This window comes from Odontesthes bonariensis, chromosome 12 (assembly GCF_027942865.1).
Source record: "Odontesthes bonariensis isolate fOdoBon6 chromosome 12, fOdoBon6.hap1, whole genome shotgun sequence".
Lineage (NCBI taxonomy): Eukaryota > Metazoa > Chordata > Actinopteri > Atheriniformes > Atherinopsidae > Odontesthes > Odontesthes bonariensis.
In genome coordinates, this window is record NC_134517.1 from 23,063,704 (window position 1) to 23,088,862 (window position 25,159).

At 43.2% G+C, this 25,159-nt stretch overlaps 1 protein-coding gene across 1 annotated transcript in view; it reads left to right on the forward strand.

Annotated features, from left to right (window-relative positions):
• LOC142396724 (activin receptor type-1-like) overlaps nt 1-25,159 on the forward strand; it is a 29,405-nt gene extending 4,246 nt beyond the window's left edge. The window contains exons 2-12 of the mRNA XM_075479755.1: nt 9,492-9,562; nt 10,219-10,470; nt 11,626-11,898; nt 12,110-12,376; nt 17,164-17,369; nt 19,749-19,848; nt 21,103-21,249; nt 21,509-21,784; nt 22,793-22,990; nt 23,913-24,043; nt 24,137-25,159. Coding sequence (XP_075335870.1) covers nt 9,499-9,562; nt 10,219-10,470; nt 11,626-11,898; nt 12,110-12,376; nt 17,164-17,369; nt 19,749-19,848; nt 21,103-21,249; nt 21,509-21,784; nt 22,793-22,990; nt 23,913-24,043; nt 24,137-24,271 — 2,049 coding nt within the window. The 5' untranslated portion in view covers nt 9,492-9,498 and the 3' untranslated portion in view covers nt 24,272-25,159. The remainder of the gene's footprint in view (nt 1-9,491; nt 9,563-10,218; nt 10,471-11,625; nt 11,899-12,109; nt 12,377-17,163; nt 17,370-19,748; nt 19,849-21,102; nt 21,250-21,508; nt 21,785-22,792; nt 22,991-23,912; nt 24,044-24,136) is intronic.

Here is a 25,159-nt window from a genome sequence, read left to right on the forward strand (position 1 = left end):
AACGTTTGGCGTCGGTGGTCTTGCGGCAGCAGTCACGTTAATGGACCGACACCCACAGCATTGCTTTGTTGCAGTATTGAATTGATTTGGCTGATGATCAGTCGCTCAGAGGAATCCCACAGACCCTGTTATTAAGTAAATAAATAACAGCTCTGTTTAAGCTTCCCTCCTCTGTGGTTTTGTCTGTGATATCCAGCTCCAGCTCCGAACCGTTTTTCTTTTCTTTTTTTTTTTCCGAGCTGGACCTGAAGATGCTGCTCTATGGCTGGGGAATTATTGACATTTTTCCACAGCTCATATTTTTTGTCATTTTATCTTAACACAATGCTGCATGTTTGTAAGCTTGATATGGATGTGATTGGCTAAAACGACACAAACTACGTAGGGTATGAAGGGCTTTATGGGGGTGCGGAGCGGCTGCTCACCTGGCACGCAGCAGTGACTCTGCTGAGAACGTGTCCTCGGCCGGAGGTCTTGTTACATTTCTGCAAAACTGCTGTTACTGTACGGCAAAAAGCTTAAAGCTCTATGAATAAAGACGTCAGTAAGCTTTTTGACTTTCTTTTTCCTTTCAATAACGCCTACTGTTCAGCAAGCTTAAACATGCAGAAAAGGCATATTTTCCAATGCCTCCATCCTCCGCCTCTATGTTTTACACACCCACCGCATGCTACAAAGACATTTTTTTGGGAGATGAGATGTGATTTTGTGAGAAAACGTGGACTCTATGAACACTTTATTGTGCCTCACTTGATTTGCTGTCCGATTTTGTGCTATTTGCAAATATTGTACATGCACAGTGGCTTTCTCTTTAATTTTCAAGGGCATGGGGGGGTGTGTGCTGAACATTTACTGGAAAGTAACCTGAGAGTAATTGACTGAATGCCACGACTCTGATGGACTGATGAAGCCATTGATATTGTGTGAAAAGGACTCAACTTAGACTCTGGGAACTGTAAGGTATTCAAGTTTTCATGTCCACATTATGGCTCTCCAATCATAGGACCGGAGAAATCGCAGCTTCTCCTGTATTCCTTTGTTGTAGATCTTCTTTTTTGATATCCACAAAGTGTATCATTTCCCAGAGAGGTCTGAGTATTTCAGAGATGATTGGGGTGAGGGGAGAGTTTGGGGTTAATTTCTCTGCCTTAAAATTTGTCTGGAATCGGGAGAGAAGTACTGGCTCCAGAAACCTCTGTGAGATGGTTTGGGGGGGGGGGGCAGTTCCCTTGTCATTAACAAGGGAACTGCAGTTATGAGACCAAGATAGACTGCTTCAAGTCTGAGCAAGAGTCTGAGGCTCATCTCTCCTCCATGTAGGTGGCTCACACGCTGGGAGGGGAAAAATGGAGAGAGGAAGGGAGGGGATCAGTGGCTGTATTTGTCTGTGTGATGGTATATGAATGTAGGTTTAAGCAGGTGGGAGGTGGACACTGAAGCGTAAAAAAAAGGGGGCAGGGTTTGGCTTGAAGTCTAGCATCAGAATAGCAACCTTGCTTAATTTTTGTCCTGTTTGTGTGCGTGCATGTGCTGACTTACTAGAAAGTTTGACTAGCAACAGACCTGGCATCATATGAGGCAGCAGACTGCAGAGGAACACGGCATGTGGGTTGAATTTGCCTCTCGTGACCAGCTTTTTAGAAATGGGTCTTCTGTCTGCAGTGTTATTTTTAGTCAAAAAAGAAAAAACCCTTGAGCCTTTTAATAATCGTCGGCCTCATGTGGCCCAAACATATCACGATGAGAGGAGCTACCTGGGACTCATGAGCTCTGCAGACTCAGCGGGACACAGGAAACTAGAGGGGGGAAAAGAGAATGGGATAAAAGGCTGCCTGTGTATCTGCCAGATTTTAGTCATGTTCCACCGCTTGCTGCTTGGGAGCTCGCCCTCTTCTTCATCTGGTGGCTCTACATAGACTTATTGATTCCTCCTATCGTGTGTTCAAATGTGGACGAAGACCAGTGGAGACAAAGAGAAGGAAGATGAGACACTTCTGTCTGCACAGATGCACGCGTGCATAGATCTGCAGTGCTCTTGGCTCTCCTCTCTACACTAACCCCAGTCACACTGGAGACAGTCTGCAGTACACGTCTGATGAGCACTTCACCCGCTTCAGTGCTCTTGTCTTATCGCTCAGCTGTTTGGGGGGAAAGTTATGGGTTTGTTTCAGTTGCTGCAGCTCTCTGATCTCATTCCCGAGCACGGACAGGGGCACTTGTTTGGTGTGGGCATCTTGTCTGCACTTTGAAGATAATCCTTCATCTTGTATGTCATGACACATTTCTGCTATGAAGGTGTCACTGCTCCTGGAGCAGGATCAAATAAACCGAGCCCGTTCCCCCATGCTCGAGCGACATGGGGCATTTAGAACGTTACATTCATTCATTGATTTCCGACATCTGAGTTTAGCTTGTAATTATGGTAGAAATCTGTATGATAGCAAAATGTGAAACGACCCCCCCCCCCCCACACACACACACACACATATAACATTAGGGCTGCTTCTGGTGATTACTTTCAATATCAGTTTTTTAATTATATGAGATATGTTTCAAATACATGTTTGGTGAGTGTGGTGGACCACACTGACTGTTTTTAACGTTAAAAGTTATGCTACATTTATTTGGACGTATGCATGACGTGGGCAAAAGGATTAGACAGTGATATGCTGGTGCAGAAAAATACAGAGCGGCAAATGTCCTTAGCACACACTCGCCGGGCAAGTGAAACTGTAATTAACTCGCTGTGTTCACAAATGGGCTCATTTGGATGTTGTCTGGACGTTATACTGAAAGGCTAGCTGGGTGAACGTTGCAGTCTTTTCAGACTGTGGTCGACATTTGCGTTCCCACACACGCCTCCTCTGGACAATGCCTAATAGAAATTTCCGAACTCAAGCGTACATGCGAAAATGGCTTCAGGAAACATTTACTGCTACTCTCATGCCTTAGAAGTCTTTACCGTTTGAAAGCCAGGAAACTCAGGGCCGTAAAGGCTGGATTGGCAGCAGGATGTCATGGACAGAGTCAGTTGCACTGCAGAGCATATGCATCCATGGTATTGCTGCAAGCCGTTTACTTTGCGATTATCATCACGGTGCAGGTCATCAGGTTCGCTCCCTGAAAAACGTCACTCAGTCTACGCCAGGCAGGATACAGCATCATATTCCCTGTAGCTGCACACGCAATTTTTTTGGGTTTGTTTGTCTGACTTTACTGGTTTCACAAAGAGGAAACTGTGTTCAAAGTGTTGACCTTGATGCAAATCAAGGTGTTCTTTTAGGAAAAAAATTGCCCCCCAGGCCAGTGAACTTTGTGAGATGGTCGTTTGGAGTTAGAATGTTTGTGCATACCTCTGTTGGCAAACATGGCTGAGGGCCGTAAAGACCGTGTTTGAATTGGGTGTTTCAGATGTTTTGGAGGCTGTGTGAAAACGAATGTCTAATTGCTATGGCGACCATTGCTTAGAAGACTTGTTAAGTCTACTGACAATGCTGTAAAACCTTCAGTTGGGTCTCACGGGACTTCACACAGAACGAGGCCGTGGTTGCAACTTACGGGAACCAGGTTTCGCTTTGTTTTGCAGGTTGTTACTTTTGACGGCGTAGGAAAAATACAGAGCTGCTGTTCGTACAGTCTGCCTGCTAGGCTCCCCAAGTCTTACGATTGCCTACTTCTAGGTGGTATTTCATCTGCAAACAAATAAGATTTTGACAGTTGAACTTAAGACAAAAAAATGTGGTCTGCTTTGTGATGGGGCTGCAGTAAGTGTGTGCAGAGGTGGAGGGTATGGTGGGGCACGGTCAGGGAGAAGAAGCCAACTATTGTCTCTGATTACATTTGATCTAGGACAAGTAGTGTGTGTGTGTGTGTGTGTGTGTGGTTATAGACTTTGCGTAGCAGTGTATCCAAGGAACAAAAACCTGCTATGCCGCTGCCCACTACAATTAATGTTGAAGTGACAATTGGACATAAGTAGGGGGCCATTTGCATTTGATCACATTCTTCTCATTGTGAAAAGGGGGCTGCTGCTGAGATACTGAAGGGCTCTGAAAGAAGGAGCCTGGCTGAGATGGAGCCATTGCAGATCCCAAAAGCACAAAAGTCCTCATTTCATCTGCTTAATGAGGCCCTTGGCCGGGGCGATGTGTTTCCACAGGTTAAGGAGCTTCACTTCCCAGTTAGCAGAGTTGTACATTTGTCATACAAGTAGCAGTGTATGACAGGAGATTGGAGGAGTCTGTGTCTGTGTAAAATACATGGACCCACTTTTTCAATTTGCCCAAATATAGCACAAATAGCCAGACCCACTCCACAGCACTGTGCTGCAGACTTGGTATTTGGTCTGTCTGCATGGCCTAATCATCGTGGAACCAGGGGGGACTAAGAGCTGAGTCTATTTCTTTAAACTAATCACAATTATCTCAGAGGGCGCTAAGTACAGGATGCAGGTGTGATGCTTGTGTTCTCTATAGATCTTTACAGCTATTCACTGAAAGAGCCCGGCAGGCTTTACTTATAACTTGAACCAAATCTTTGTCAAAACATGCTATTTTCAGCATGTGGGGTTTAGCTTGGAGATTGTTGCCGTTTCCCTAGAACAAAGAAGATTTTGAAAACTGTAATTTGAAAGAAGAGGAAGTGAGAGAAGCCACTAAAAATGAGCATTATGTTACCAGGTTTATCCCAGTTAGCTAGCTTACTAAATGCTTACCAGAGGCGTCATACACACAATCCTTAGTTTTTATGTCTTGTGGTCATTGGTGTATTTTGTTTGGGGTTGGGAGGACAAGAGGCCTGGGAAATGGAGACTGATGAGATGACTGGAGCCATTTTCACTTTGTCTGTCTGTGTGGGACTGTTGCAGCCTCTTTGTGCCTCACTGCTTTTTTCTTTTTACATCATACACCTGCACTTCACCAGACAGTCATCACGCGCTCTCATTTACCTGAAATGGATATTTTGCAGCTCAACGCAGATTTTTTTTTTTTTTCCACCACGCTTTTGTCAGACCCATTTTTGCACACTCTCATGTGCAATGAAACCTGCGAGAATCCTGTTATCTCCCTGTGTAGGAGCCTTAAACCAATTCCAACCTCAGAACAAGCCTCGCACTAAATGACAGACATTCAAGATGACAGGGCCCATCACCAACCCTGTCCTAAAGTGGTTTGCTTCTTGTGGCGTCATGTGTTGGTGACAAATAGTGAGTTCGGTGTAGCTTCGAGTTGCCCACATTTTGAGACCAACGTGAGGTTTCAGTTTCAGTGGGCTTTGAGGAAAGTGTTGGCTCATCTTAAGACAGACATTCATTTTGGAAATCCAAGTTTCTCATTGTATTTATGTTTTCTTTCCAATTTCTGAGAGATTGAGTCAATTCCGCTCTGACATTTGACTCATCGACGGGCTTTCTCCTTTAGTGAAAATGCATTTTAATCTTGCCCTCTGCTCAGTTTCCATCTGTCATTGTACCTCCTTATCTTTTTGGAATTCAGGCTAAATGTGTGCGTTCTCTGTTCTTTGGTTTAATCATCCCAAGTGGCGTATTTGACAAGGCAAATACGCCACTTGGGATGGTGTGGCTGTGAACGTAGGCTGCTGCAAAGAGGACAGATTTCGCCCTCAGGTCTGCATTACACCCACATCTACCTAGGAGCGAACCATCTGCGTGTCCCTGATGGCATGCTGGTTCTTTGGCTGGCTGGGTGTGGGTCGGGGGAGAATGGCAGGGACACGAACAGCAGGTTCCGCATTGCCCTACACCCGGCCTGTTTCTTCCACTCGCTGCCCTGCAGTTTGCTGCAGTTTCCTCGGTATCCAGGCTATTTGTGCCATGGTAACTGTGCCAGCCTGCCAGCTCAGACACAGATTCCACCTCTCGTCTCCCTCTTTGCCAGCGTGATGACTCAGCAGCTCCTGCAGGGCTTCAGCCTCCTCCCTCCTCAACCTCGGTGATACACCACTCTCATCAGACAAAGTAGTGTTTTGTCATTCTCTCCTTTAGCTGACCTGAATACAAAATAGACCAAAAATAATAAAGCGTCCAAACAGACTGATGTGTTTTGATTTCTGTAGAAAGATGTAGCAACAATCTGTTAGAGATTATACATAGCAATACAATTTTTGGCTTAATATTTGAAGACATATTCTTTTTAGTGGCAATGAGTACCACAATGTCACAGAGATAACTACGATTGCCTATATGCGTTTTTGGGTTCAGTCGCACTAACAACAGCACATGAGAGGTATGTGTAATCACCTCTACACAATCACTTTAACCTCTGGCCAACCTCTTAGATTGGTGCTTATGAAAAAGCTCTACAGTGGAAACACTGGAAACAGCCAAGGAAGGAGACGTGCCGTGATCCATAGGTCTACTTTCGAGTCTCTCGAGCAGCACTCAGCAGGAGTCTAGCCTAACATACTTTTCACTGGGCCATGTCTATTTCAGCTGTTTCTCAAGGGTCGTTCACACTTTGGGCAATTTGTGTTGAGCTCAGCGTGGGCGTCTGAGGTTTTGAAAGTATCCAAAAAAATACATGCAGTGTAGAAAGTATTTGGATTCCTTACTTAAGTAAAAGATGAATAGTCCATTTACAGGGTTAGTCCTGTACTCAGAATATTCTTCCAGCTAAAGAACCAAAGCATCATGGTCTTAGTACATCTGTCACTCAAAGCTAGGAAGTACTAGAGTTAGCAAAGTAACTCAACTTTGTACTTAGTGCTCTGGGTTACATTCTGCCAGAAACCGTTCAGAACGAGATGCCACGCAGAAGAGTTGTCTCCTGTATATTTGTCCTGCATTTTTTCCTGAGTGACATGCTTCTTTAGGATATCTGCAACAAATCTTAGGTCTGTTAATTCACAGTGGGAGACGTGACGACAGATTCTGACAGATTCTCTCAACCCACAGTCTGTGAGGGGAGTCATCAGCACATTTTTGACAAGGCATACATCTTACAGACATCCTGACGCTTACTTGGTATTCTTCCGACAAATCAGGAGAAAATGAACACAACTGTATGAGTGAAGTAAAAACGTACTGTGTGACTACTAACTTTGACTCTATCCCAGTTAATACTCAGAACACAATCAATAGTATTAATAGCAGCCAGTATAAACTGACATATCACACCATAAAGAAGGTAGTTAAAGAGGAGAGGTTTTAGGCCACCTTTAAAGCTTGTATACGAGTTCTTCTTCTTTGGCATTTAGTAAGGCTCATTAAATTCAGATGCCATGAATAATATATATATATCTTGAGCTATAATTACCATTTGGAATTCAAACTAGTTTTCCAATACAACGCCACATCATTGGACCGGGGCGGGGTGGTGTTGAGAGCGCACCCTTGGCAAGGTGTCAATTCTGTGAGCACTCGATACACAACGCTACCAAAGAGCTCAATACGCAGGAGAAGACGGCTGCAGCGCACACATACACAGAGCGCCCCACGGATAGCAATTGGTTCTGCAGATGCGAGCCCTGCCTCCCTCCTTCCCAAGAATCCCTTCAGTGGTTTCCAGTATCAAGACTTGTCCTGGCTGCTTGTTTGTCAAGCATAGCTGTGAGCCAGCTTCATTTCTCATGCATCAGCGTGGAACAGCTGTTTACTCCAATTTTGCCTGCATACAAATGCATCTAAAAGTTTCAAACTTAAAGACGCTTTTCTCTGTGGAGATTTTTATCCGTCACGCCGCACCTTCAGAGAGCTGGATGAACACACGGTGAGAACCAGGTGACAAATAAAGACAGCTTGGTTTGCTGTGGACAGAATGAATCGTTTGCTGTTTTCCTAACACCAAAGTGCATGCAAACACCTACACAGTACAGGAGGCTTGCTGGCTAACTCCCCGAAGGCTGTTTAAGTCAAAAGTGTCTGAGACTGAGAGATTCTTTTCATTGCCCCCTTGAGAGTCTTTTAGCTGCGATATAAACTGTAATATAACAAATCATTTACCTTCACTGATTAAGTGGAGCCCCGTGGCATGTGCTACTCTGCCCACTCAAGTGCGTTATTGTTCTGTGAGCCTGCATGTCCTCTTACATGATATGTATGACTCGCCTGCTTCACGTAACCTTTTGGTGGGCTCGAGAGTCCTTTACACCTCTTCTTATCTCTTTGTCCTGTTTCTTCCGGCCTCCTTAGACAACCAACACCCCCACCCCCCCACCCCCCATCCCCCACCCCACAGTATGGTGCCCTTCTTCCCAGTGTCCCCCTGAGCGCTGACGCCGGACACCTAATCCCTCCTCCTTTTCATTCACCTTACTCTTGCGGTCCGCCTCTGCCCACACGTCTCTCGCACTTGAACCTACTGTCCCCCAGTTACCCTCAGGCCTAACCTCCCATGCCTCTCCATGCCCTCCTGCCCGACGTCTGCCCCCACTGCCGTTTCTCCTCTCCTCTGGTCCAAGGGGAGCAGACAGAGCTCCTGATTATCTCTGTGTGGCAGCCTTTGTTTTGTGCTCTGATTAAAGGAGCAGCATGTGGTCCGTGTGTGAGCGGCCTGTGCAGACGCCGCCGTTGGGCTAATGCTAACATTACGTGCCTAATCATTTATGTCTGGGAGATGGGCACAAAAGCTTGTGGAGGGGGGGGAGGGGGGGGGGGGGGGTTGAGGGTTGGGGTAGGGGTAGGTGGTGTTGGGGTATTTATCAGTAGCTCAGATGCACTCAGGCGCACACGCAGATGCTGCCAAGATAACGTTCCCTGTGCTCAGTTTAGCATGAACAGGGTACGCTCAAGGCTATGCCCCCACAAAACTTAAATATTAGCTCTACAAGAAATGGGTAGTAAGGAGGGGATTTTTTTCTCGTAGTGTTTGCATTGAGAGAAAAACTGATGAAGCAAACAAACACAACTGCACAGCGTACGTTCCTACAGATGCATTAAATATTGAGGGATTAGATTTTCTTCAGGTCTCTAAATGTTAGTATATGGGAAACCATGCCGTCCTCCTCTGCTCTTTTTCCTCCTCTTCCTCCTCCTCCTCATGTCTGTCTGCTCCTCTCCCTCCTCTTCCTTCACTGCCAAGCAGCCTGTCCCTCCAACACACACAGATACGAACACAAACTCACACACTCACGCGCTGAGACAGCCAATAGAAGAGCACCAGTCTCCCCATTGCTTGCCACTCAATGCCTTGTTGCCAGGACAACAGGAAGGCATGAGACCCACTTTATTTGAGCATTTTTAACTTGGTGTTGACTTTTTGTTTTTTCTGAAAACAAAAAAGGACTCCCTCTGTAAAGTTGCACCCCCTAATACTCTGAGGTGGACAGCAAATTGTCATTGTCGATCTCTTTTAGTGCCTCTTTTTTTTTTTATGTCACAGAAAGGAATCCTTTAAATCATTTACAACAATACCAAAGTTGTTTGAATGCAAATCATAAACTGTTGTTCTGTACACAAATTCCTCCTTTATTTGTTGCAGAATCCAGCATTAATTTGTTGTGCTGATTTATTTCATTTTTTCCTCCCCCTTCAGATCCACAATGACGCATGGGATCTTTCTCTTGGTTGTGCTCGCCCGTGTCCTTCCGTGTTTCAGCTTGGAGGGTAAGCGCCTTGTCACAAAGCACAGCTTTTCACACCAGTCCTTAAAGAGAACAGTAGCTAAAGGGAGGAAGGTTTCTGCAAGCACAAAGGGACAGGATCCAGTTGAACTTATTTCTCCTGTTACTTTTGAGCATGCATTGATGCTGCACAGCCATCAGCTGATCACTGTTAAGATTACAGGCCACACATTGTCGCCGAAGGCCCCAAGTACGTAGAGTATCTGTAAAGGTGTGTACCATTGCTGAAACATCTGCAGTCTCCTCTTCTTTAATCTAGTCGACATGCTCAGTGTCTCAGCCTTTGTGCCCCCCTCTTGTGTCTTGCAGGCATCGACTAAAAATCACACAATTTTTTTTTTTTTCCCCCTTCCACCACCCCCTCCTAAGTCTGTCTCCCGCTTATCTACTGTCTGGCAGTGTTATTTAAACAGCTGCATTGGATTGCGATGGAAAGTCTTTTTTATAGTGGCACGCAAACACCTTTCCCCTTCTTTACAAGATACATGCATACTTGGAAAAGGGATAAGCCCTGGTCGTTAATTTTCACAAAAATACATGAGGCGACGTGGCTTCCTTTTTATTAATAATCTTTCCCTGCAGGACTTCTGTCTGTTCAAGGGGGATTCTGATGTGATGCATGATTGTTTTTCTTTCCAGGTGAGGGTGGCACGAAAAATGAGTGTTTGTGTGACGCACCGTCCTGCAGCAGCGGGGAGCGGTGTTTCGGGCAGCAGTGCTTCGCCTCTCTCTCAGTTTTGAACGGGACGTCGGTCTTTCAGAGGGGATGCATTGTGGGTGATGAAGATGCGTCCTTGCGTTGCAGAAACTCCCCAACTCCTGAGCTGGTGCTGGAGTGCTGCTATGGACATCTGTGTAACATGAACATCTCCTTGCAGTCTCCTGCGAAAGGTGAGGTGTCTGCAAAGAATTGTCTTAAAAAAATGTCTTACCTCTTACAATTAACTCTTTTTAGATTAAAGAGTGAGAAAGTGTCCTTTCATTATCCTCCTATCCATCGCTTTGTTCAGTGTTTGTCACATGTTGTGAATCTGTCTTAGTTGACACCTTACATGAAGCGGTGTTGGTGGAATCCAGAGAGATATAGGCCAAATCATAGCTGTTTGGGCAGTGATAGATTTTTTTAAAAGATATATCTTTTTTTTTATCTTAAGGCTTCAGGGAGGATACAGAGAGTCTGGGTGGTGGGTGTTCAGGCGGTGCTTTATTGATTTCACAAAGAAAATAGAAATTTTACATTAAGCTTGTTAAGAAGCTAAGATCAGCCCACCTATGGGAAAAAAAAAAACCTTTTGTGAACAATTGTTTGCATCTGTAATATGATGATAGATTTAATAATATATGATCAATCTTTGGCCATTATATGTTGATTGGATTGTATCTTGCAAACAGTTCTTTCAATAATTATCTAATCATATGCGAAATAAAAGCACAAATAGAATGCCATGCTCAGTGATTAATTTCTAATGAAATGTACTTAAGCATCGATCTAACAGAATTAAAAATGTATCATTATCTAAATAATAAGAGCCTGGACTGTATCTTGTGTTTCTGAGTTGGCCGCAAAAATGCATCATTAATGAGCCTGCTACCAATATGGAAAATGATTTGATAAATCTGTACAAGTGCCCGAGTGCTTCCTGTTGACTTGTTCATCAGTCAACAGTAGCAGCTGCGACAGGGTGATTTGTTTAAAATCAATAACACAATGTGTATGTTAGAGGCTGTGTGCATATTTGTGAGCTTGGAGTCGTTCGTTTAAAGAACTGGACCGAGGAAAGCAGTAACGTGGTCCCATTTCCGCCTCAATTCATTTTTTGAAAGAATGACATTTGTGTTGGAAGGAAATTAGTTTCAGAGTAGCCGGTGTTGGATTTCAAAGAGGAAAATGCATTTAAACTTACTTCAGTGGCCTCTTTAGTGAGTGGCCTGCAGAGTGTTTTTAACCTGCGTGTTTTCTGATGTGAGTGAATGCCATTTAATTTAATGGGTTAGTAATGGTATTGCTCTAATGGATTTCCTCGTATCTCTGCCTCCTCTTATCAGATGTTGAACCGTCTGCCGGCAGACCAGTCCTCAGAGACCAGGAGTGCGTGTGTGAGGGCGGCTTGTGTGAGCATGACCAACGCTGCACCGGCCAGCAGTGTTTCTCTTCTCTGAAGATGATTGATGGGGCAGCCGTCCAACAGAAGGGGTGCCTGAGGGACGACGAGGAGGGCAGAGCTACCTGTGCCATGCCGCCTTCATCGGCCCATGTTGTAAAGTGCTGCCAGGGCCATCTCTGTAACATGAACGTCACTGTGCAAGCTTCAGGGAAAGGTGACTGTCGATATAGGAGCTGGCGACCATTCATCATTTGTCAACTAGACTAGAAAAGCACTATATAAGTACAGATTAGTTACCAGAAGATCAATGTTTGAGTTTTATCTTTAGATATCTTGTTAAGTCTTTAAAAAAAAAACAACAAAAAAAAAAACATTCTGAAATGTACTTTTTCACAAGCCATGTTTTCTTCCTGAATCTTTTACAGCAGAGGAAGTGAAGCCCTTGATCAAAGAGGAGCACGTTTGTGTGTGCGAAGGCAGCTCATGTGTAACAGGGAATCACTGCTTGGGCCACCAGTGTTTCTCTTCTCTGACAGTCAATGCTGGCTCCCTGGTGTACCAGAAAGGCTGCTTCAAGGTCTATGAACAGAGCACATTGACCTGCAAGACCCCACCTTCCAGAGACCAGATTGTTGAGTGTTGCCATGGGCACCTGTGCAACATAAACAGCACTGTGGAGCTGCCTGTCAAAGGTACAACACAATGCAATCTACAGTGCGTCACAAGTGCAGAAACGGGCCAAAGCTCTCAAAATGTCCCATGTGTTGGCTCTTTGGCAATGGACTCTGAATGCTATGTTAATCTCTTATTCTACTCCATTCGAAATTCTAGCTACATTTTATATATTTAGAATAAGAAGAACAACAGGGCTTTGGTTTTCGTAATGCATACGTATAGTTGGCATGAACAGTCACACCCGTGTTTAAATGGCAGCTTTTTGTGATGAGGGAGATTGCAACCTGCACAAAGAAGGTCAAAACATCAGAAACTGTTCATGGGGAAAAAAACAAAAAGAATTTGGTTTGCCCACCCTTAATCTGCAAACACTGTGCAATTTTCTTGTCTTTTTGGACTCAAATCTATTTGCCTCATCAGTTTTTTCACACTCTTTGTTGCAACATTGTTGTAGGTTCCACAGCCTTCGTCAGATTACCCCACAGATTTTAAACTGAAAGCAGCTCTTGGCTCCGGTTTCTTTTGATGAAGCCTTTTCCTTTTTTTATTGAAGATGTGTACCTTGGGTGGTAGTAATCCAAACTGTTGAAATTAATCCTCATTCTCGAGTTCTTAACAGATATCTAATGGTGTTTGCCCCAAAACTGATAAGTATTTGGACCTCATTCTTCTCTTCAACTTAAGCAAACCCACATTGTGGCAAGAAAAGTGACTGTAAGCCACAATGGATATGGTGTTTCCTTTTTTCCTCCTCTAAATTTAAGCCAAAAATGTTCAACAGAAGTCTCATCAAACCATACAGTATTTTTTTTTTTTTTTAAACATAGTTTTGAGAGACTACAGCCCAAGCTCAGTTATCCCCCTTGGCTCTAATCTTGTATATGTTAAGCTTAGATATTGTTTTTACACGTAAGGCAGGGTTGCTACCCATGCTTGCCAGAAAGTGTTGAGCTTGACCAGTTTTCTCTGTCCTCCCATTAATTCTGGAGGGATGTCCTGCCTGTTCTTCATTTAGTTCTTATTGTCTCATATATTTTTGTGTTGTGATACAAAGATCATTAATACATTTTCTTCACTAGCTGGTATTTGGTCTAACTATGTAACTCTACAGATTTTCTTTGGCACCTCTCCCACGATTGAAGCCTTTAAATGCGTTCCTATTCTGCTTTCCAAGTGATAGCAGGTGCATACTAACTGCTGTTTAATGGCCCTCACAGGATTGGTTGATCCTGTACACTATAACATCCTCAGCTACAAATACGTGCTCATTCTTTTTTTAAGCAGATTTAATTTAATTTGAAGTTTTCCCCCCTGAATGTTTGTTTTCACCCTATGAAATTGTTTAGATTGTAGTTGAACAATGAAGGAGTTAAACATCTGATGTGATTTAATGTTCTGTCGGGGGTCGTGGACTTATGGCTTTTCTGGCTGGTTTCTATTGGCCTCAGTTACACCTCTGTGCACTAACACTCCTGGCTCGTCATGACTCAGAAGAGGGAGACGGTGGGAAACTAGAGATTTTGAATATTACTTAGTCATGGTCTGCTTCTTCCGCTGTCTTCTTTGTGGCAATCAGAGCCAGCTGACAAGAGCCCAGAGGGTGAGGCCTCAGAGGGATTGTAGGAGAGACAGGCAGCTATAAATGAAGCTGTTGTCCCTTGCCGTTTCTTTCATTTGTAATGTTTCTTCTACAGCAGGGGTTTTATTCATTATTCATGAATAAATATTCATAACTCATATTACTTTTGAGGATTGAATCAAAACAAAATTTAGTAAGGAGAGTGGAAAAATATTAACCTGTCCTGGTTGCACTCTGCCTCTCGCCCAATGACAGCTGGGATAGGCTCCAGCCCCCTTGCGACCCTGAGTAGGATTAAGCGGGTATAGAAAATGGGTGGAGTGGGAATATTCATGAGGCTGATCAGAGCTGGTACAAAGGCCAATTCCCAATTTCTCCCCTTGGCCCTATCACTTGGCTCTACTCCTTCATTCTGCAAAAGTACATTGCCCATTTCTCTTCTGGCGATCGAGGATTAGTGGTCATCTATCCCTTCAATCATGGTGTTAGGGGGTCATTTAGATGACTATATAACCACTACTTCTTGATTCCCAAAAGAAATGGGGTACTTTTACTTCTGAAAAACAGAATGTTAGGGCTGAGAGGAGGAACTGGGATCAAGCTCAGTACACATCTGATTACAGGTGGGAATGCATTAAGATCCAGCTTTTAAGGCCTCATTTAGTGGTTGGCTCGGACACTTGTGGCCACATTCTTGTAACAGGGTGAATGCAGATGTATCCATGGCCACTCTCTCACACTTCCTAAAAGTTTTAAATGTCTCCACCTCAGCAACAGAGTTTCCAACAGGATGTTTTCTTGCTCTTCTGGCTTACGGTACGAATACATTTTGTACAAAGCAGTATCCAAAGTTACAGGAGGTATCAGTTGCAGAAAACCTCCTGCTCTCTTTGATGTTCATTTCTGCAGCAACGGTAAACAGAGCAGCTGTATCTGCGGTTCCATAGCTCCGGGTCTGTATTGTTGGCCCTGAGAGTCTTATGACAGGCTTTGATGGAATGTTTGGAGCCAAGCTGCCCCTCAAAACCAAATGGGGCCATCTCTTCTCTTATTGTTTCTCCTGATCATCCCAGACAGCAAAATCACGTCGACGCATTCAAATCTTGTCGGGCAATAGTTTTGAATGAAGACTGATGTCTGACATTATAACCCAATTGAAAGCGATTAATTGATGTAGTATAAATGTTGTCAAATAAGTGACAGAAAATGAATAGTTTTACTGTTTTCTTAAAAATCACTTAATCAAATAACTCAATTTGAATCGACTTCAAATCAAAATTATTTGCAACTTTGACAACATAACCATTAGGCAGTTATTTTTATTAATTAGTACAGTCATTGCACTTTTAATTAGGATTCTTTTCTTTTTTCTCCATTCAGACAACCTGCTCATCTTATGTATGAAGTTTTATTTGTGCAGAAAGCATCAAATAATGCTTAAAATGCTTCCTTTATGTGTGCAAAGAGCCTGACAAGGAAATCCTGATTACCAAAGAAAGATCATAGCCACTGTCTTTGTGTTTTTGTTTAGCAGTTGACACAAAGAAAGCCTGGACAAAGCATGGATCATTAAAGCAATAGGGGGAATGTGTTGCGCACTAAGGGCTGAACATTTCCCCACATACACTCTCTGTCGGTACCTCACAAGTGCTCATCTGCATGTTAAAGCTTTTTGCTGGGACTTTGAGACTGTCTCATAAAGTCATAGAACAATTTGAGTGGTGGGCAGCTCTTAGTTGTGTTAGTGCTTTTGTTGGTCCTTTAGCTTTGCTAAAGACAAAGGACAGAAGTCAAAGTGACCATAGATCTGCTTTGCGATAAAGGGGAAACTAAGTGTTGAGATAATGATTATCCAGTGCAGCTGTTGTCTGTTTTTGGAGCATTGTCCTCTTTGTTGTGAAATCGGTTGTTGTCGGCCACTCCCGGCTGACTAACGTTACCTCCGTAGGCTATACGTTGATAGCTTTTTGGAGGACTGCCCAGACGCTTGTCTGTGCTGACAAAAAATGTCTGTCTTTTGAGTCTGAGGGCACTGCTCTGTGTAAGTGTAAAACTGCTCTTCAGTTTGCTTCCTCAGCAAGCCGAGGTTTGCTGACGCTGAGCTCTTCAACATCAAAAATGAATTAGTTTATGCTTCTTTTACTTTTCTCATATAACAAAACTAAACTTGATGAATTGTTTGGAAATGATGGTGCACTAAATATGAGTTGAGTGAATCTGAATAACAGTAATGTCTATAAACATCCGATCATGTCATTGAATGTTTTTATGATTTGACAGAAACATCGCCTGCTGATTTCCTGACTGTTGTCACGTGTTCATTTGCATAAAGCAGGGCCGATCACAAGTGCTCACTCAAGACACAAATGGGGACTATTGGAATGCTAGGTGTACACACCAATACTTAGAGCTGTCTACTTTTAATAATAACCTGATGAAATAAGATCTGAACTGCCTCTTTCTGCCATTTAGCGTTCCATTACCTATGCACGTGATGTCACGTTGTCACAGTGTTTTTTTTTTTTTTCTTCCTTGGCGTGCTCTCTGTATAACCATATGTTGCAACCCTCCTGTCAGATTCTTATGAATCTGAATAATCATATTGATTTTCTGGAAGTTTTACAGCTAAATGCATTTCCTTCTATGTGCTTTTTTCCCTCAACTCTTACATGTGCAGAGAAAGTGTTGCTAGTTATATATTTGAGGAAGAAGGAGTTCATTATGTGAGTTGAGAAAAGGGGGATCATTGTCTGTGCTGCAGGCAGAGCTCAGCAGTCTTTGCCTTGGAATGTTTGGAAACTGTGAATGGTGGTCAGTTCCTCACGCAGACCTCTGCAGACTTGATGAGATCCACTCTGTGCGAAATGTAGATATGAGTGAATGCTCATGTGTATGTGTGTCCCCTTTACATCCACCCACATGTGTGTCTTTTGAAGGTCTGCAGAGTGCTGCAACCTGTGATTTGCATGCAGCCAAACCTCAACATGTGTGGTCTAGTTAAAGGGAGGAAAAAAGCAGCAGCACAGAAGATTTTTCCCTCTATGTCTTTTTGTTCTAAAGCTCAGTCCTTATGAACTCTCATCCGTTGTTTACTGCAAGCGCACTAATCTCACTCTCCAGACAGACAATAGTCTGATTTAAGCTTTACAGATTACATCATATTTCCCTTCTAAAAGTGATGCCCTGATTGCCTAAAGCAAAGTTCATATTTCTCTCCCCTTCCAGCTGAACAGCTCTCCAGCTACAGTGTGACCACACTGACTGTTGCCATCGTGGCGCCCATCATTGTACTTATCGTCCTCTCTGCTGTGGCCATCCTCGTGTTCAGACGCATTCACCTCAACCAAATGGAGAGACTACCATCAAGAGATGCTGAATATGGAATTATCGATGGACTTATAGCATCGAATGTGGGGGAAAGCACTCTGGCGGTGAGTAGTAGTCGTGCATGTCACGCAGCACAAGGGAAGCTACCTCCACTAATGTGTTAGAAAAGTGAATAAACCATTAGAAATCATTAGAAAGTCCAGTGTCCAGCTGCCATAATGGAACAGTACCCAGTTAAATCCAGGTCTTTTAACTCATTACTTTGTCTCTGACAGACACTGCAGGGATGGTGTGAGCAGTAATCATGGGTTCTTGCAGGAAATTAACTCAACGTTTTAATCTGTAAATAAAAGTACACCTTCAACCTTTATGTGAGTGTCCCTTAGTTCATCAAAACCAGCCTGAATAGGCTCTTAAAAAAGCAATAGGTTGAAGGCGAAAGGTTGAAAGAATTTCCCATCTTAATACATCCCAAGTGTGAGCTGTGTGGCTGAAACAGGCTATATTGAACTTGGATGTGGAGCAATAACAAAATCTATTTTGATATAGATTTTCGTTTGATTTTGTCTTGTTACACTCCAAGTGAAAGTCCAGCCCTGTCTAACTAATGTTTTATACAGAGTGACCCATTACAGAAAGTTAAAATGTGTGCACTGTTAGCAGACTGTTAGCAGATGTGAATCTCCTGAGAGGTACATCTGAGGGGTTAGGTCATAGTTGGAATAGTGTGGACTTTACGCTGTTTACACAAACATCCACTATTTAAAGGATAATAGTTAATGGAAGCATGATGGCATGATAAATTGTATTTAGACTGATCCAGGTGTTTTTTCGGTGTCACTGTGATAAAAGATTTTGTCATAAATCTTTCATTGTAAAGCCACTCGCAGTATAAATCTTCCCACCGTGTTTATGTCTCTTTATTAAGAGATCCTCATGTCATTGTATGTGATTTAGCGACTGTAACTAGTTTATGGATGGTTGCGCTGTATAAACATACGGGCAAATCTTAAGCATTATGTGTTACAGGTAGTGAGGTTTCAGATCAACATGGGCAAGATCTGTCTCCAAACATGATTCAACAAAGCAGACCATCATTGCTGAACATTGTGTACTTTCCAGATCATAATCTCAAGAATGTTTTGGTACTTGTTATGTGAAAGGAAAAATTTTTTTTAAAGCAGTGCATAGTGGATTCATATGCATGAAGTCTGTGTAACGTGTGGGTGGTGGTGGAGGGACGGAATTCGTTTGGCTTCTTCTCAGTCATTTCCCCCTATCAGTGGCTTAGAGGAATGTCTTTGCTATTTATTTTTTTCCCTGCTCTACCACGGATTGTGGATTGTAAGTTTTTTACAGAGTGGTTTTTAGGTTTTGAAGCCAGCTAAACCGATCCAGAGTTTAGGTGGAGTCCTGTGGTTAGCATTCAGTCTGAAAGGCAAACCGGCACATTCACTGGATCACGCCCTCTGTAATCAAGAACCACGGAAACTGCTCTCAGTTCAGTTCAGTCAGTCCATTGGCACACTTGGCAGTGAAGGGCCCTAATATGGAGCCACGGTTTGTGTGCCTCAGCATAATTAAAAAAAAATTAAAATAAATAAGTGCTTGGCAGCCCCATGAGAAATGTTATTAAAAACAGTGGAAGGCAGGTCTGACTCAAAAACATGTGCTTGTCCCTCTGGAGGCTGCTGCCCAAACATCCCCTCTGATTATAATGATGTTTAAGCGTTCTGATTGCATTCTGCCGCTTAAAGGTTTGGCCCAAATATACTGTCCTAAAACATCTTCCTTTTTTGTCTAAACAGAGGGATATAAATTCTCTGCAGAGCAACTCGTCATCCAGTTTATGGCCTCCGCTTGCATTCCTGTGTTTTTATAGAAAATTGTCTCGCAAGCATCTCTTGCATTATGCATCTGTTTATCTGAGGCATCACTAGTCTCTGTTTTCAATCCTCTTTCTCCCCTCCCAGTTCAGTCATTTGTTTTTGCTCAGCAGCTGCTGACTCAGTTGCTGTGCACTGCCCCCCTGTGTCGACATTGGGGCGCTGCATGTCTTGTCGCTGAGATAAAAATAAAAGGCTTAGCAGCATTGCGCCTGTTTTGGAGTCTGGCCCTTGGATTAGATCAAATCTCCAGTACCCACACGAGTCACCAGGGAGGGGGTGGCTTCTCTGTTGTGTACTCAGCAGGGGGCACTCTGCACCTCCATAAAGGATGCACAACCACACACACACAAACGCATTATTCTGCTGCACACATTTCTTGCCCCCCCCTCATCCCATGTGGGTGCCACATCAAAGACTGCTTGCTTGTATTAATCTCCGTCTGAGTCCCAGATGCTCTGTTTTTTTCATTATTTTTAGGCTTGAGCCACAGGATCCTTTTTGGGTGTTTTTGTTTTTGTTCAGAGAGCTTTCTTGCAAACAGATATGAAGACACACGTAGATATCCTTTACCCTTTGTTTCTGTTGCCCTCCCAGGATCTGCTGGATCATTCCTGCACTTCAGGAAGTGGCTCGGGGCTCCCTTTCCTTGTTCAGAGAACCGTTGCTCGACAAATCACACTCAATGAGTGTGTGGGTGAGTCTCCTATTAAAAGCTGTTTTCTTAATCACAATCAAACAATGTGAATATGCATATACTGTCACGCCCCTCTCACTTCACATGTTGATATAGGAGCAAATTTTTGGTGCCACAATAACTAATACCAAAACAGTAGCATCTCGCTATCGGCGAAGCCTCAGAACTGCACCTCCTGGTTTGTTTTTCATTCCACCACTTTGCTTTGACCTCATTTGTGGGGGCCGGTGAGTCCAGTAAGAGCATTTGATATGTGCAGTTCAAGAGCTCATAAATCAAAGGGCGAAAGAAAGAAATCGGTTTGAGAATTGCAAAAGAGGAGACCGTTGTGGGGATATTCTGAAACTGGGCCAGAGTGAATGTGCAACAGTCTTGCAGTGAAGTCCCCAGAGCCAAGATTGCAATTTGGCTTAGAGATTGCTTGTGTCAAGTGTCAGTGGAAATGGTACCAGCAGCAAAAATACGTTCCTATACACAAACAGCCATAGTAATCAGCGTGGAGGACAGAGTCACTTTGGTGAAATAAATTCAGACATCACTCTTAATCACTCTTCACGTCTGTTCCAGTTGAATTGATTTTCTTTTTACCACTGGGTGGCAGTAAGAGACACTGTCATTTACAGACGCCGCCATATCACAAGTGTTACAAATTTGTCAACATGTTGTTATGGTATTGGCAAAATGTTGCCTATTTTCACAACCAGTAAATACTATTAGCTACATTTACATTGACGTTATCGTCCCTCTTCCCTTCTGATTCATTTAAAACCAGCATCTAAGTGCCTTTCTCTTTGTCTTCCTTCCCCTAACTTCTACACAAGACTCTGTAGCAGCTAAACGTTCAGTCTTCTTAGCCAGACAGGCAGCAACTCGACAAAACCCTGGAACAGCCCGTGTTGTTTTTTAATGTAATGGAGATAGAGTTTGGACTTTTCATCTTGAGTGATACGTGTGTGCTGCAACACAAAAATCAGTCATAAGTGTTCTATGAAATCAGAGTTTTTGACTGCAGCTGTTGTGTATTAAAGCAAAGGCTTTTTGCTCAGTATAATTCATAATTCACCTCTATTTAAACTGGAGCCTTCTTTTGGTGGGCAGTGTTTTTGTGATGCAGCTGCTGACACAAAAGGAGTTCTCCTTTAGGGCAAGTTTTTGAGACTTCTGTCGGTTTGCTTACTCACCTCCTCGTTGCAGTGTCAGACACATGATATCAAAAGGCATTTGTGTAATCTCTCTTCACCTTTTACCCGTCAGGTAAGGGCCGCTACGGTGAAGTGTGGAGGGGTCAGTGGCAGGGGGAGAATGTCGCTGTTAAGATCTTCTCCTCCAGAGATGAGAAGTCTTGGTTCAGAGAGACGGAAATCTACAACACCGTGCTGCTGAGACATGAAAACATCTTGGGTATGTAGTGTTTCATCGAGACTGTGCGCTGCGGGACCCAACACACATGATTAACTACAACAGCTCAGAGGACACGATAAAGCTTTCATGTCAACCGTATATTTTATCCCTAAAGGGTCAATTAATTCAGCCATACAGGCATTGTGTTGCTGCTGTTAGTATTTACTGCGCTGTCGTGTCCCACTTTGTAATGCATTATTAAATTGTTGGATTCAATTGAGTTAATCAGAAACAGTAAATGAAATGTTTCTGCTCTCAGGCTTCATCGCCTCAGACATGACTTCCAGGAACTCCAGTACGCAGCTGTGGCTCATCACTCACTTCCACGAAATGGGGTCCTTGTACGATTATCTGCAGCTCAGCACCCTCGATGCATCCAGCTGCCTCCGCATGGCGCTCTCCATAGCAAGCGGCCTCGCTCATTTACACGTTGAGATCTTTGGCACTCAGGGCAAGCCAGCCATTGCCCACCGAGACCTCAAGAGCAAAAACATACTGGTGAAAAAGAACGGGCAGTGCTGCATTGCTGACCTTGGTAAGAATACGGAGTGTGCGTTTGTGTGCGTGTGCAAAACCATATTTTAAAGTTTAAAATGGGTCCAAGACGTCCCATGATGCATAACATGTCAGGCTGAATTTGGAATAAATGTATGAAACGCAGAGCAAGATGGCCATATTCTTCACTTTTGGTTGAAAGGTTATGCATCAAGGGTTTGATGCGGAGTGTAAACAAAGCATTGCTTCAGTAAAAGCACTTACAAGCTGGTACGTCGTAGCATTTCAGACGTTAAGGCCAATTAAGGGGTTATTGTAATTCCATGGCTTATTACCGTGCATAAAGTGCGTGTGTGCGGTAATATCACTCTTGCATCCATCTGCTCAGCCATATTTGCTGTTAAATTGGGAAAAACAACCCATACGACATGTGCCACCCAGCCCTTAACCAAATCCCATTTTGAAGACCTTGGACCACTTTATCTAATGCATCAATGTTCTATTTGCAGATGCTTGAATAACATGTCATTCATTTACGAGACTATACCCTGGCGAAAGGCTTTACCTGTTTTCAAGCTTGGTGATAAATTCTGTCCCGGCTGACGCATTTTGCAGTGCTGACAAACATGGTAGCAGTAGCTGTTTGTCTGCTCAGCGTGTTGTTGTTACATCGGAGTACATCCTGTCTGCTGGAACAGAGCGGTTTGCTCCGAGCCTGTGGTGTTTCATCATTTCAATCAGTTGATGGAGTCCAGCGTGTCGTTCTTGATATAGCTATTTGGGACATGAAGTCTCCATCCACTGGAAAATATGTCTGGCATATCGTTACCTTTAGAGATGTGTTTGATGTTCACAGTGTGGATATATCTGCAGTGTCTGACAACAGAAGGCTGTTTTGACAGTCTCTCTTGCCTCACCTCAAAAGCGATTGAAAATATTTTGGAAGAGCTCATGTCAGCAGCAGTTTATTTTAAGCAGATAGAAATGCGTTTATCTGAAAACTTAAGTGATGGGGAATCCTCGCGGTGTTCTTTGTTTTTCATTCTAGGTCTGGCAGTCATGCATTTTCAAGACACCAATGAGTTGGACGTGGGCAACAACCCTAAAGTTGGCACAAAGCGCTACATGGCCCCTGAGGTGCTTGATGACTCCATCCAAATGGACTGCTTTGAGTCCTACAAGAGAGTGGACATCTGGGCCCTGGGCCTCGTCCTGTGGGAAATCGCCAGGAGGACAGTCAGCAATGGTCAGTGCACGGTTCTGCTGGATGCAGTACAGTCCTGAATCACTTACATTTCTCAGGCCATCTGCTTGGCTCGGTGCTGCAGCAATACCTAAAGGAAGAAGAATACGCCTGAATATTCATGTCAGAGCTCAAGAAAGCAGACTGGCATACAGAAAGATGGAGATTTCAGCACATTAACACATATTTTTATTATTTCTTTCAAAATTGATACAAAGTTGAATAGAGTAACAGCCTTTTCTACTACTGATGGAAGTATTTGTTTTATGTATAATACATAATATATCAAATTGATATATATTCTCATTGCAGTGTGTTTGGTTTCAGGGAGGTTTTGTCTCCACCGAAGCTGTTTCAGAGCCAGTTTCTTCGAGCAACTATTTGCTGGTCCAGAGCAAAGAACTGCTAATGTCAGTGGCTCGTGGAGATTATGAAAACCAGCCAAACCAACTAAATATTGCGCTTCCCTATTATTATTATTATTTTTTTTTCAAAATTAAATTTTTTTTTTTTTTTTTTTTAAATCCAGAACTTGAGCTGTAAAGTGTATTGCTCTGTGTCTCTTTGCATGGAGCCGCTCTCCAGGACCTCGGAACACATTTGTTCAAACCTATGTCATAAGAAACGTTTAGATTGATGTAATGATGGGTATCTGTGGTGGTGGCTCCCTAGCTGTCTGCAGAAGCATCTGCACTTACGTGAAATCAAACCGTCTTCCCCCGTTCACTGTAAAATGCTTTAACCATTTATAATAAGAAGCAGCAGATACCAATTTACTCACGACACAGTGACCTCCCTTCAGCAAGGGAAAAAAAAGCCACGCCCCCTACATGATTGTTGTATACGTGACCAGCAGACGTCAACCAGCAGTTCAGTTCAGTTTGCACTTTGCAGTGAATTGTTGAATTCTCTCCTGCTTTCTTAGGCATTGTTGAAGACTACAAGCCCCCTTTTCACGATGTGGTCCCAAGTGATCCCAGCTTTGAGGATATGAAGAAGGTTGTGTGTGTGGATCAGCAGAGGCCCAACATCCCGAACAGATGGTTTTCAGACACTGTAAGTCACTGTCGAATGGCAGTTCACTTTCACATCTTTGGATATTGAGACGGAATACTCTGATGGATTTCCGTTTTCTTTTCTAATTTCTAGACTTTAACCTCCATGGCTAAGCTAATGAAGGAGTGCTGGTACCAGAATCCGTCGGCCCGACTAACAGCGCTGCGCATCAAAAAGACTCTCACGAAGATCGACAACTGTCTGGATAAAATAAAATTGGACGTCTGAGCCTTTCTCGAGAAAAAGAGGCCTTTGAGAACATCCAGAGGATGGACTATCTTAGAGAAAATCTCAGAACACAAAAGACTTGATGGGTTTAGTGCCCTTATAGCGGCACAGATCTATATTTATTTTAAAACACTTGGTGGGACACATTTTGGCATCCAAAGATGGCTTATCGGGCATTTCTGAGACAAGGAAAAAGGAAAATATCTATTCGACTTGACATAGGAGCTTGGCTGTTAGAAATGTTCTTCAAGGACGAAATTGTTACCCGGGCATTTCAGTGAGGTTGATTTTTGTTAAGTATAGACTTTGTTTGATCCTTTTTCTTTTTTTAGTTTACAAGATGTCTGAACATAGCAGTGTCACTCTTTATCTGTAACTGCATTCATTTGCATTATGATGGATTCACTCTGGAAACAGGTGGACTTGTCAATTGCCAACTTATTTTACACACCTTCTTCAGCATTGATCTCCTCAGTTTACAGTGCTGTCAGAACAAGTCTCGTGGGATCTCCTCTGCTCTGTAACATTAAGTGGCACAGCTACAGCAATGGCACCGTCTTTTTTTCTGATATGTTGTCCAACTAAAGGTACCGTGTTACAAACCTTTTTACGTACCACCTTGAATTTTACAGTCGTTCTGTTTCGTTTTTTGTCAGCTTTACTGAGACAATTGCTTAAAGATCAAATAAAATTATCTGCTAGGTTATGCTGAACTCTTCTCCAGAGGCCTGTAAGTAAGCCTGTAAAGCCTGTGTACTGTCTTAACGGCGTGCATTGTTGTCTTAATGCGTGCATTGTCAAGTAAATGAAGTCAAACTTCAGCCTTCTTTTTTTTTTTATTATCATTTCTTTTAACATTTTATATCAATTAGTGATTTCTATTGATTA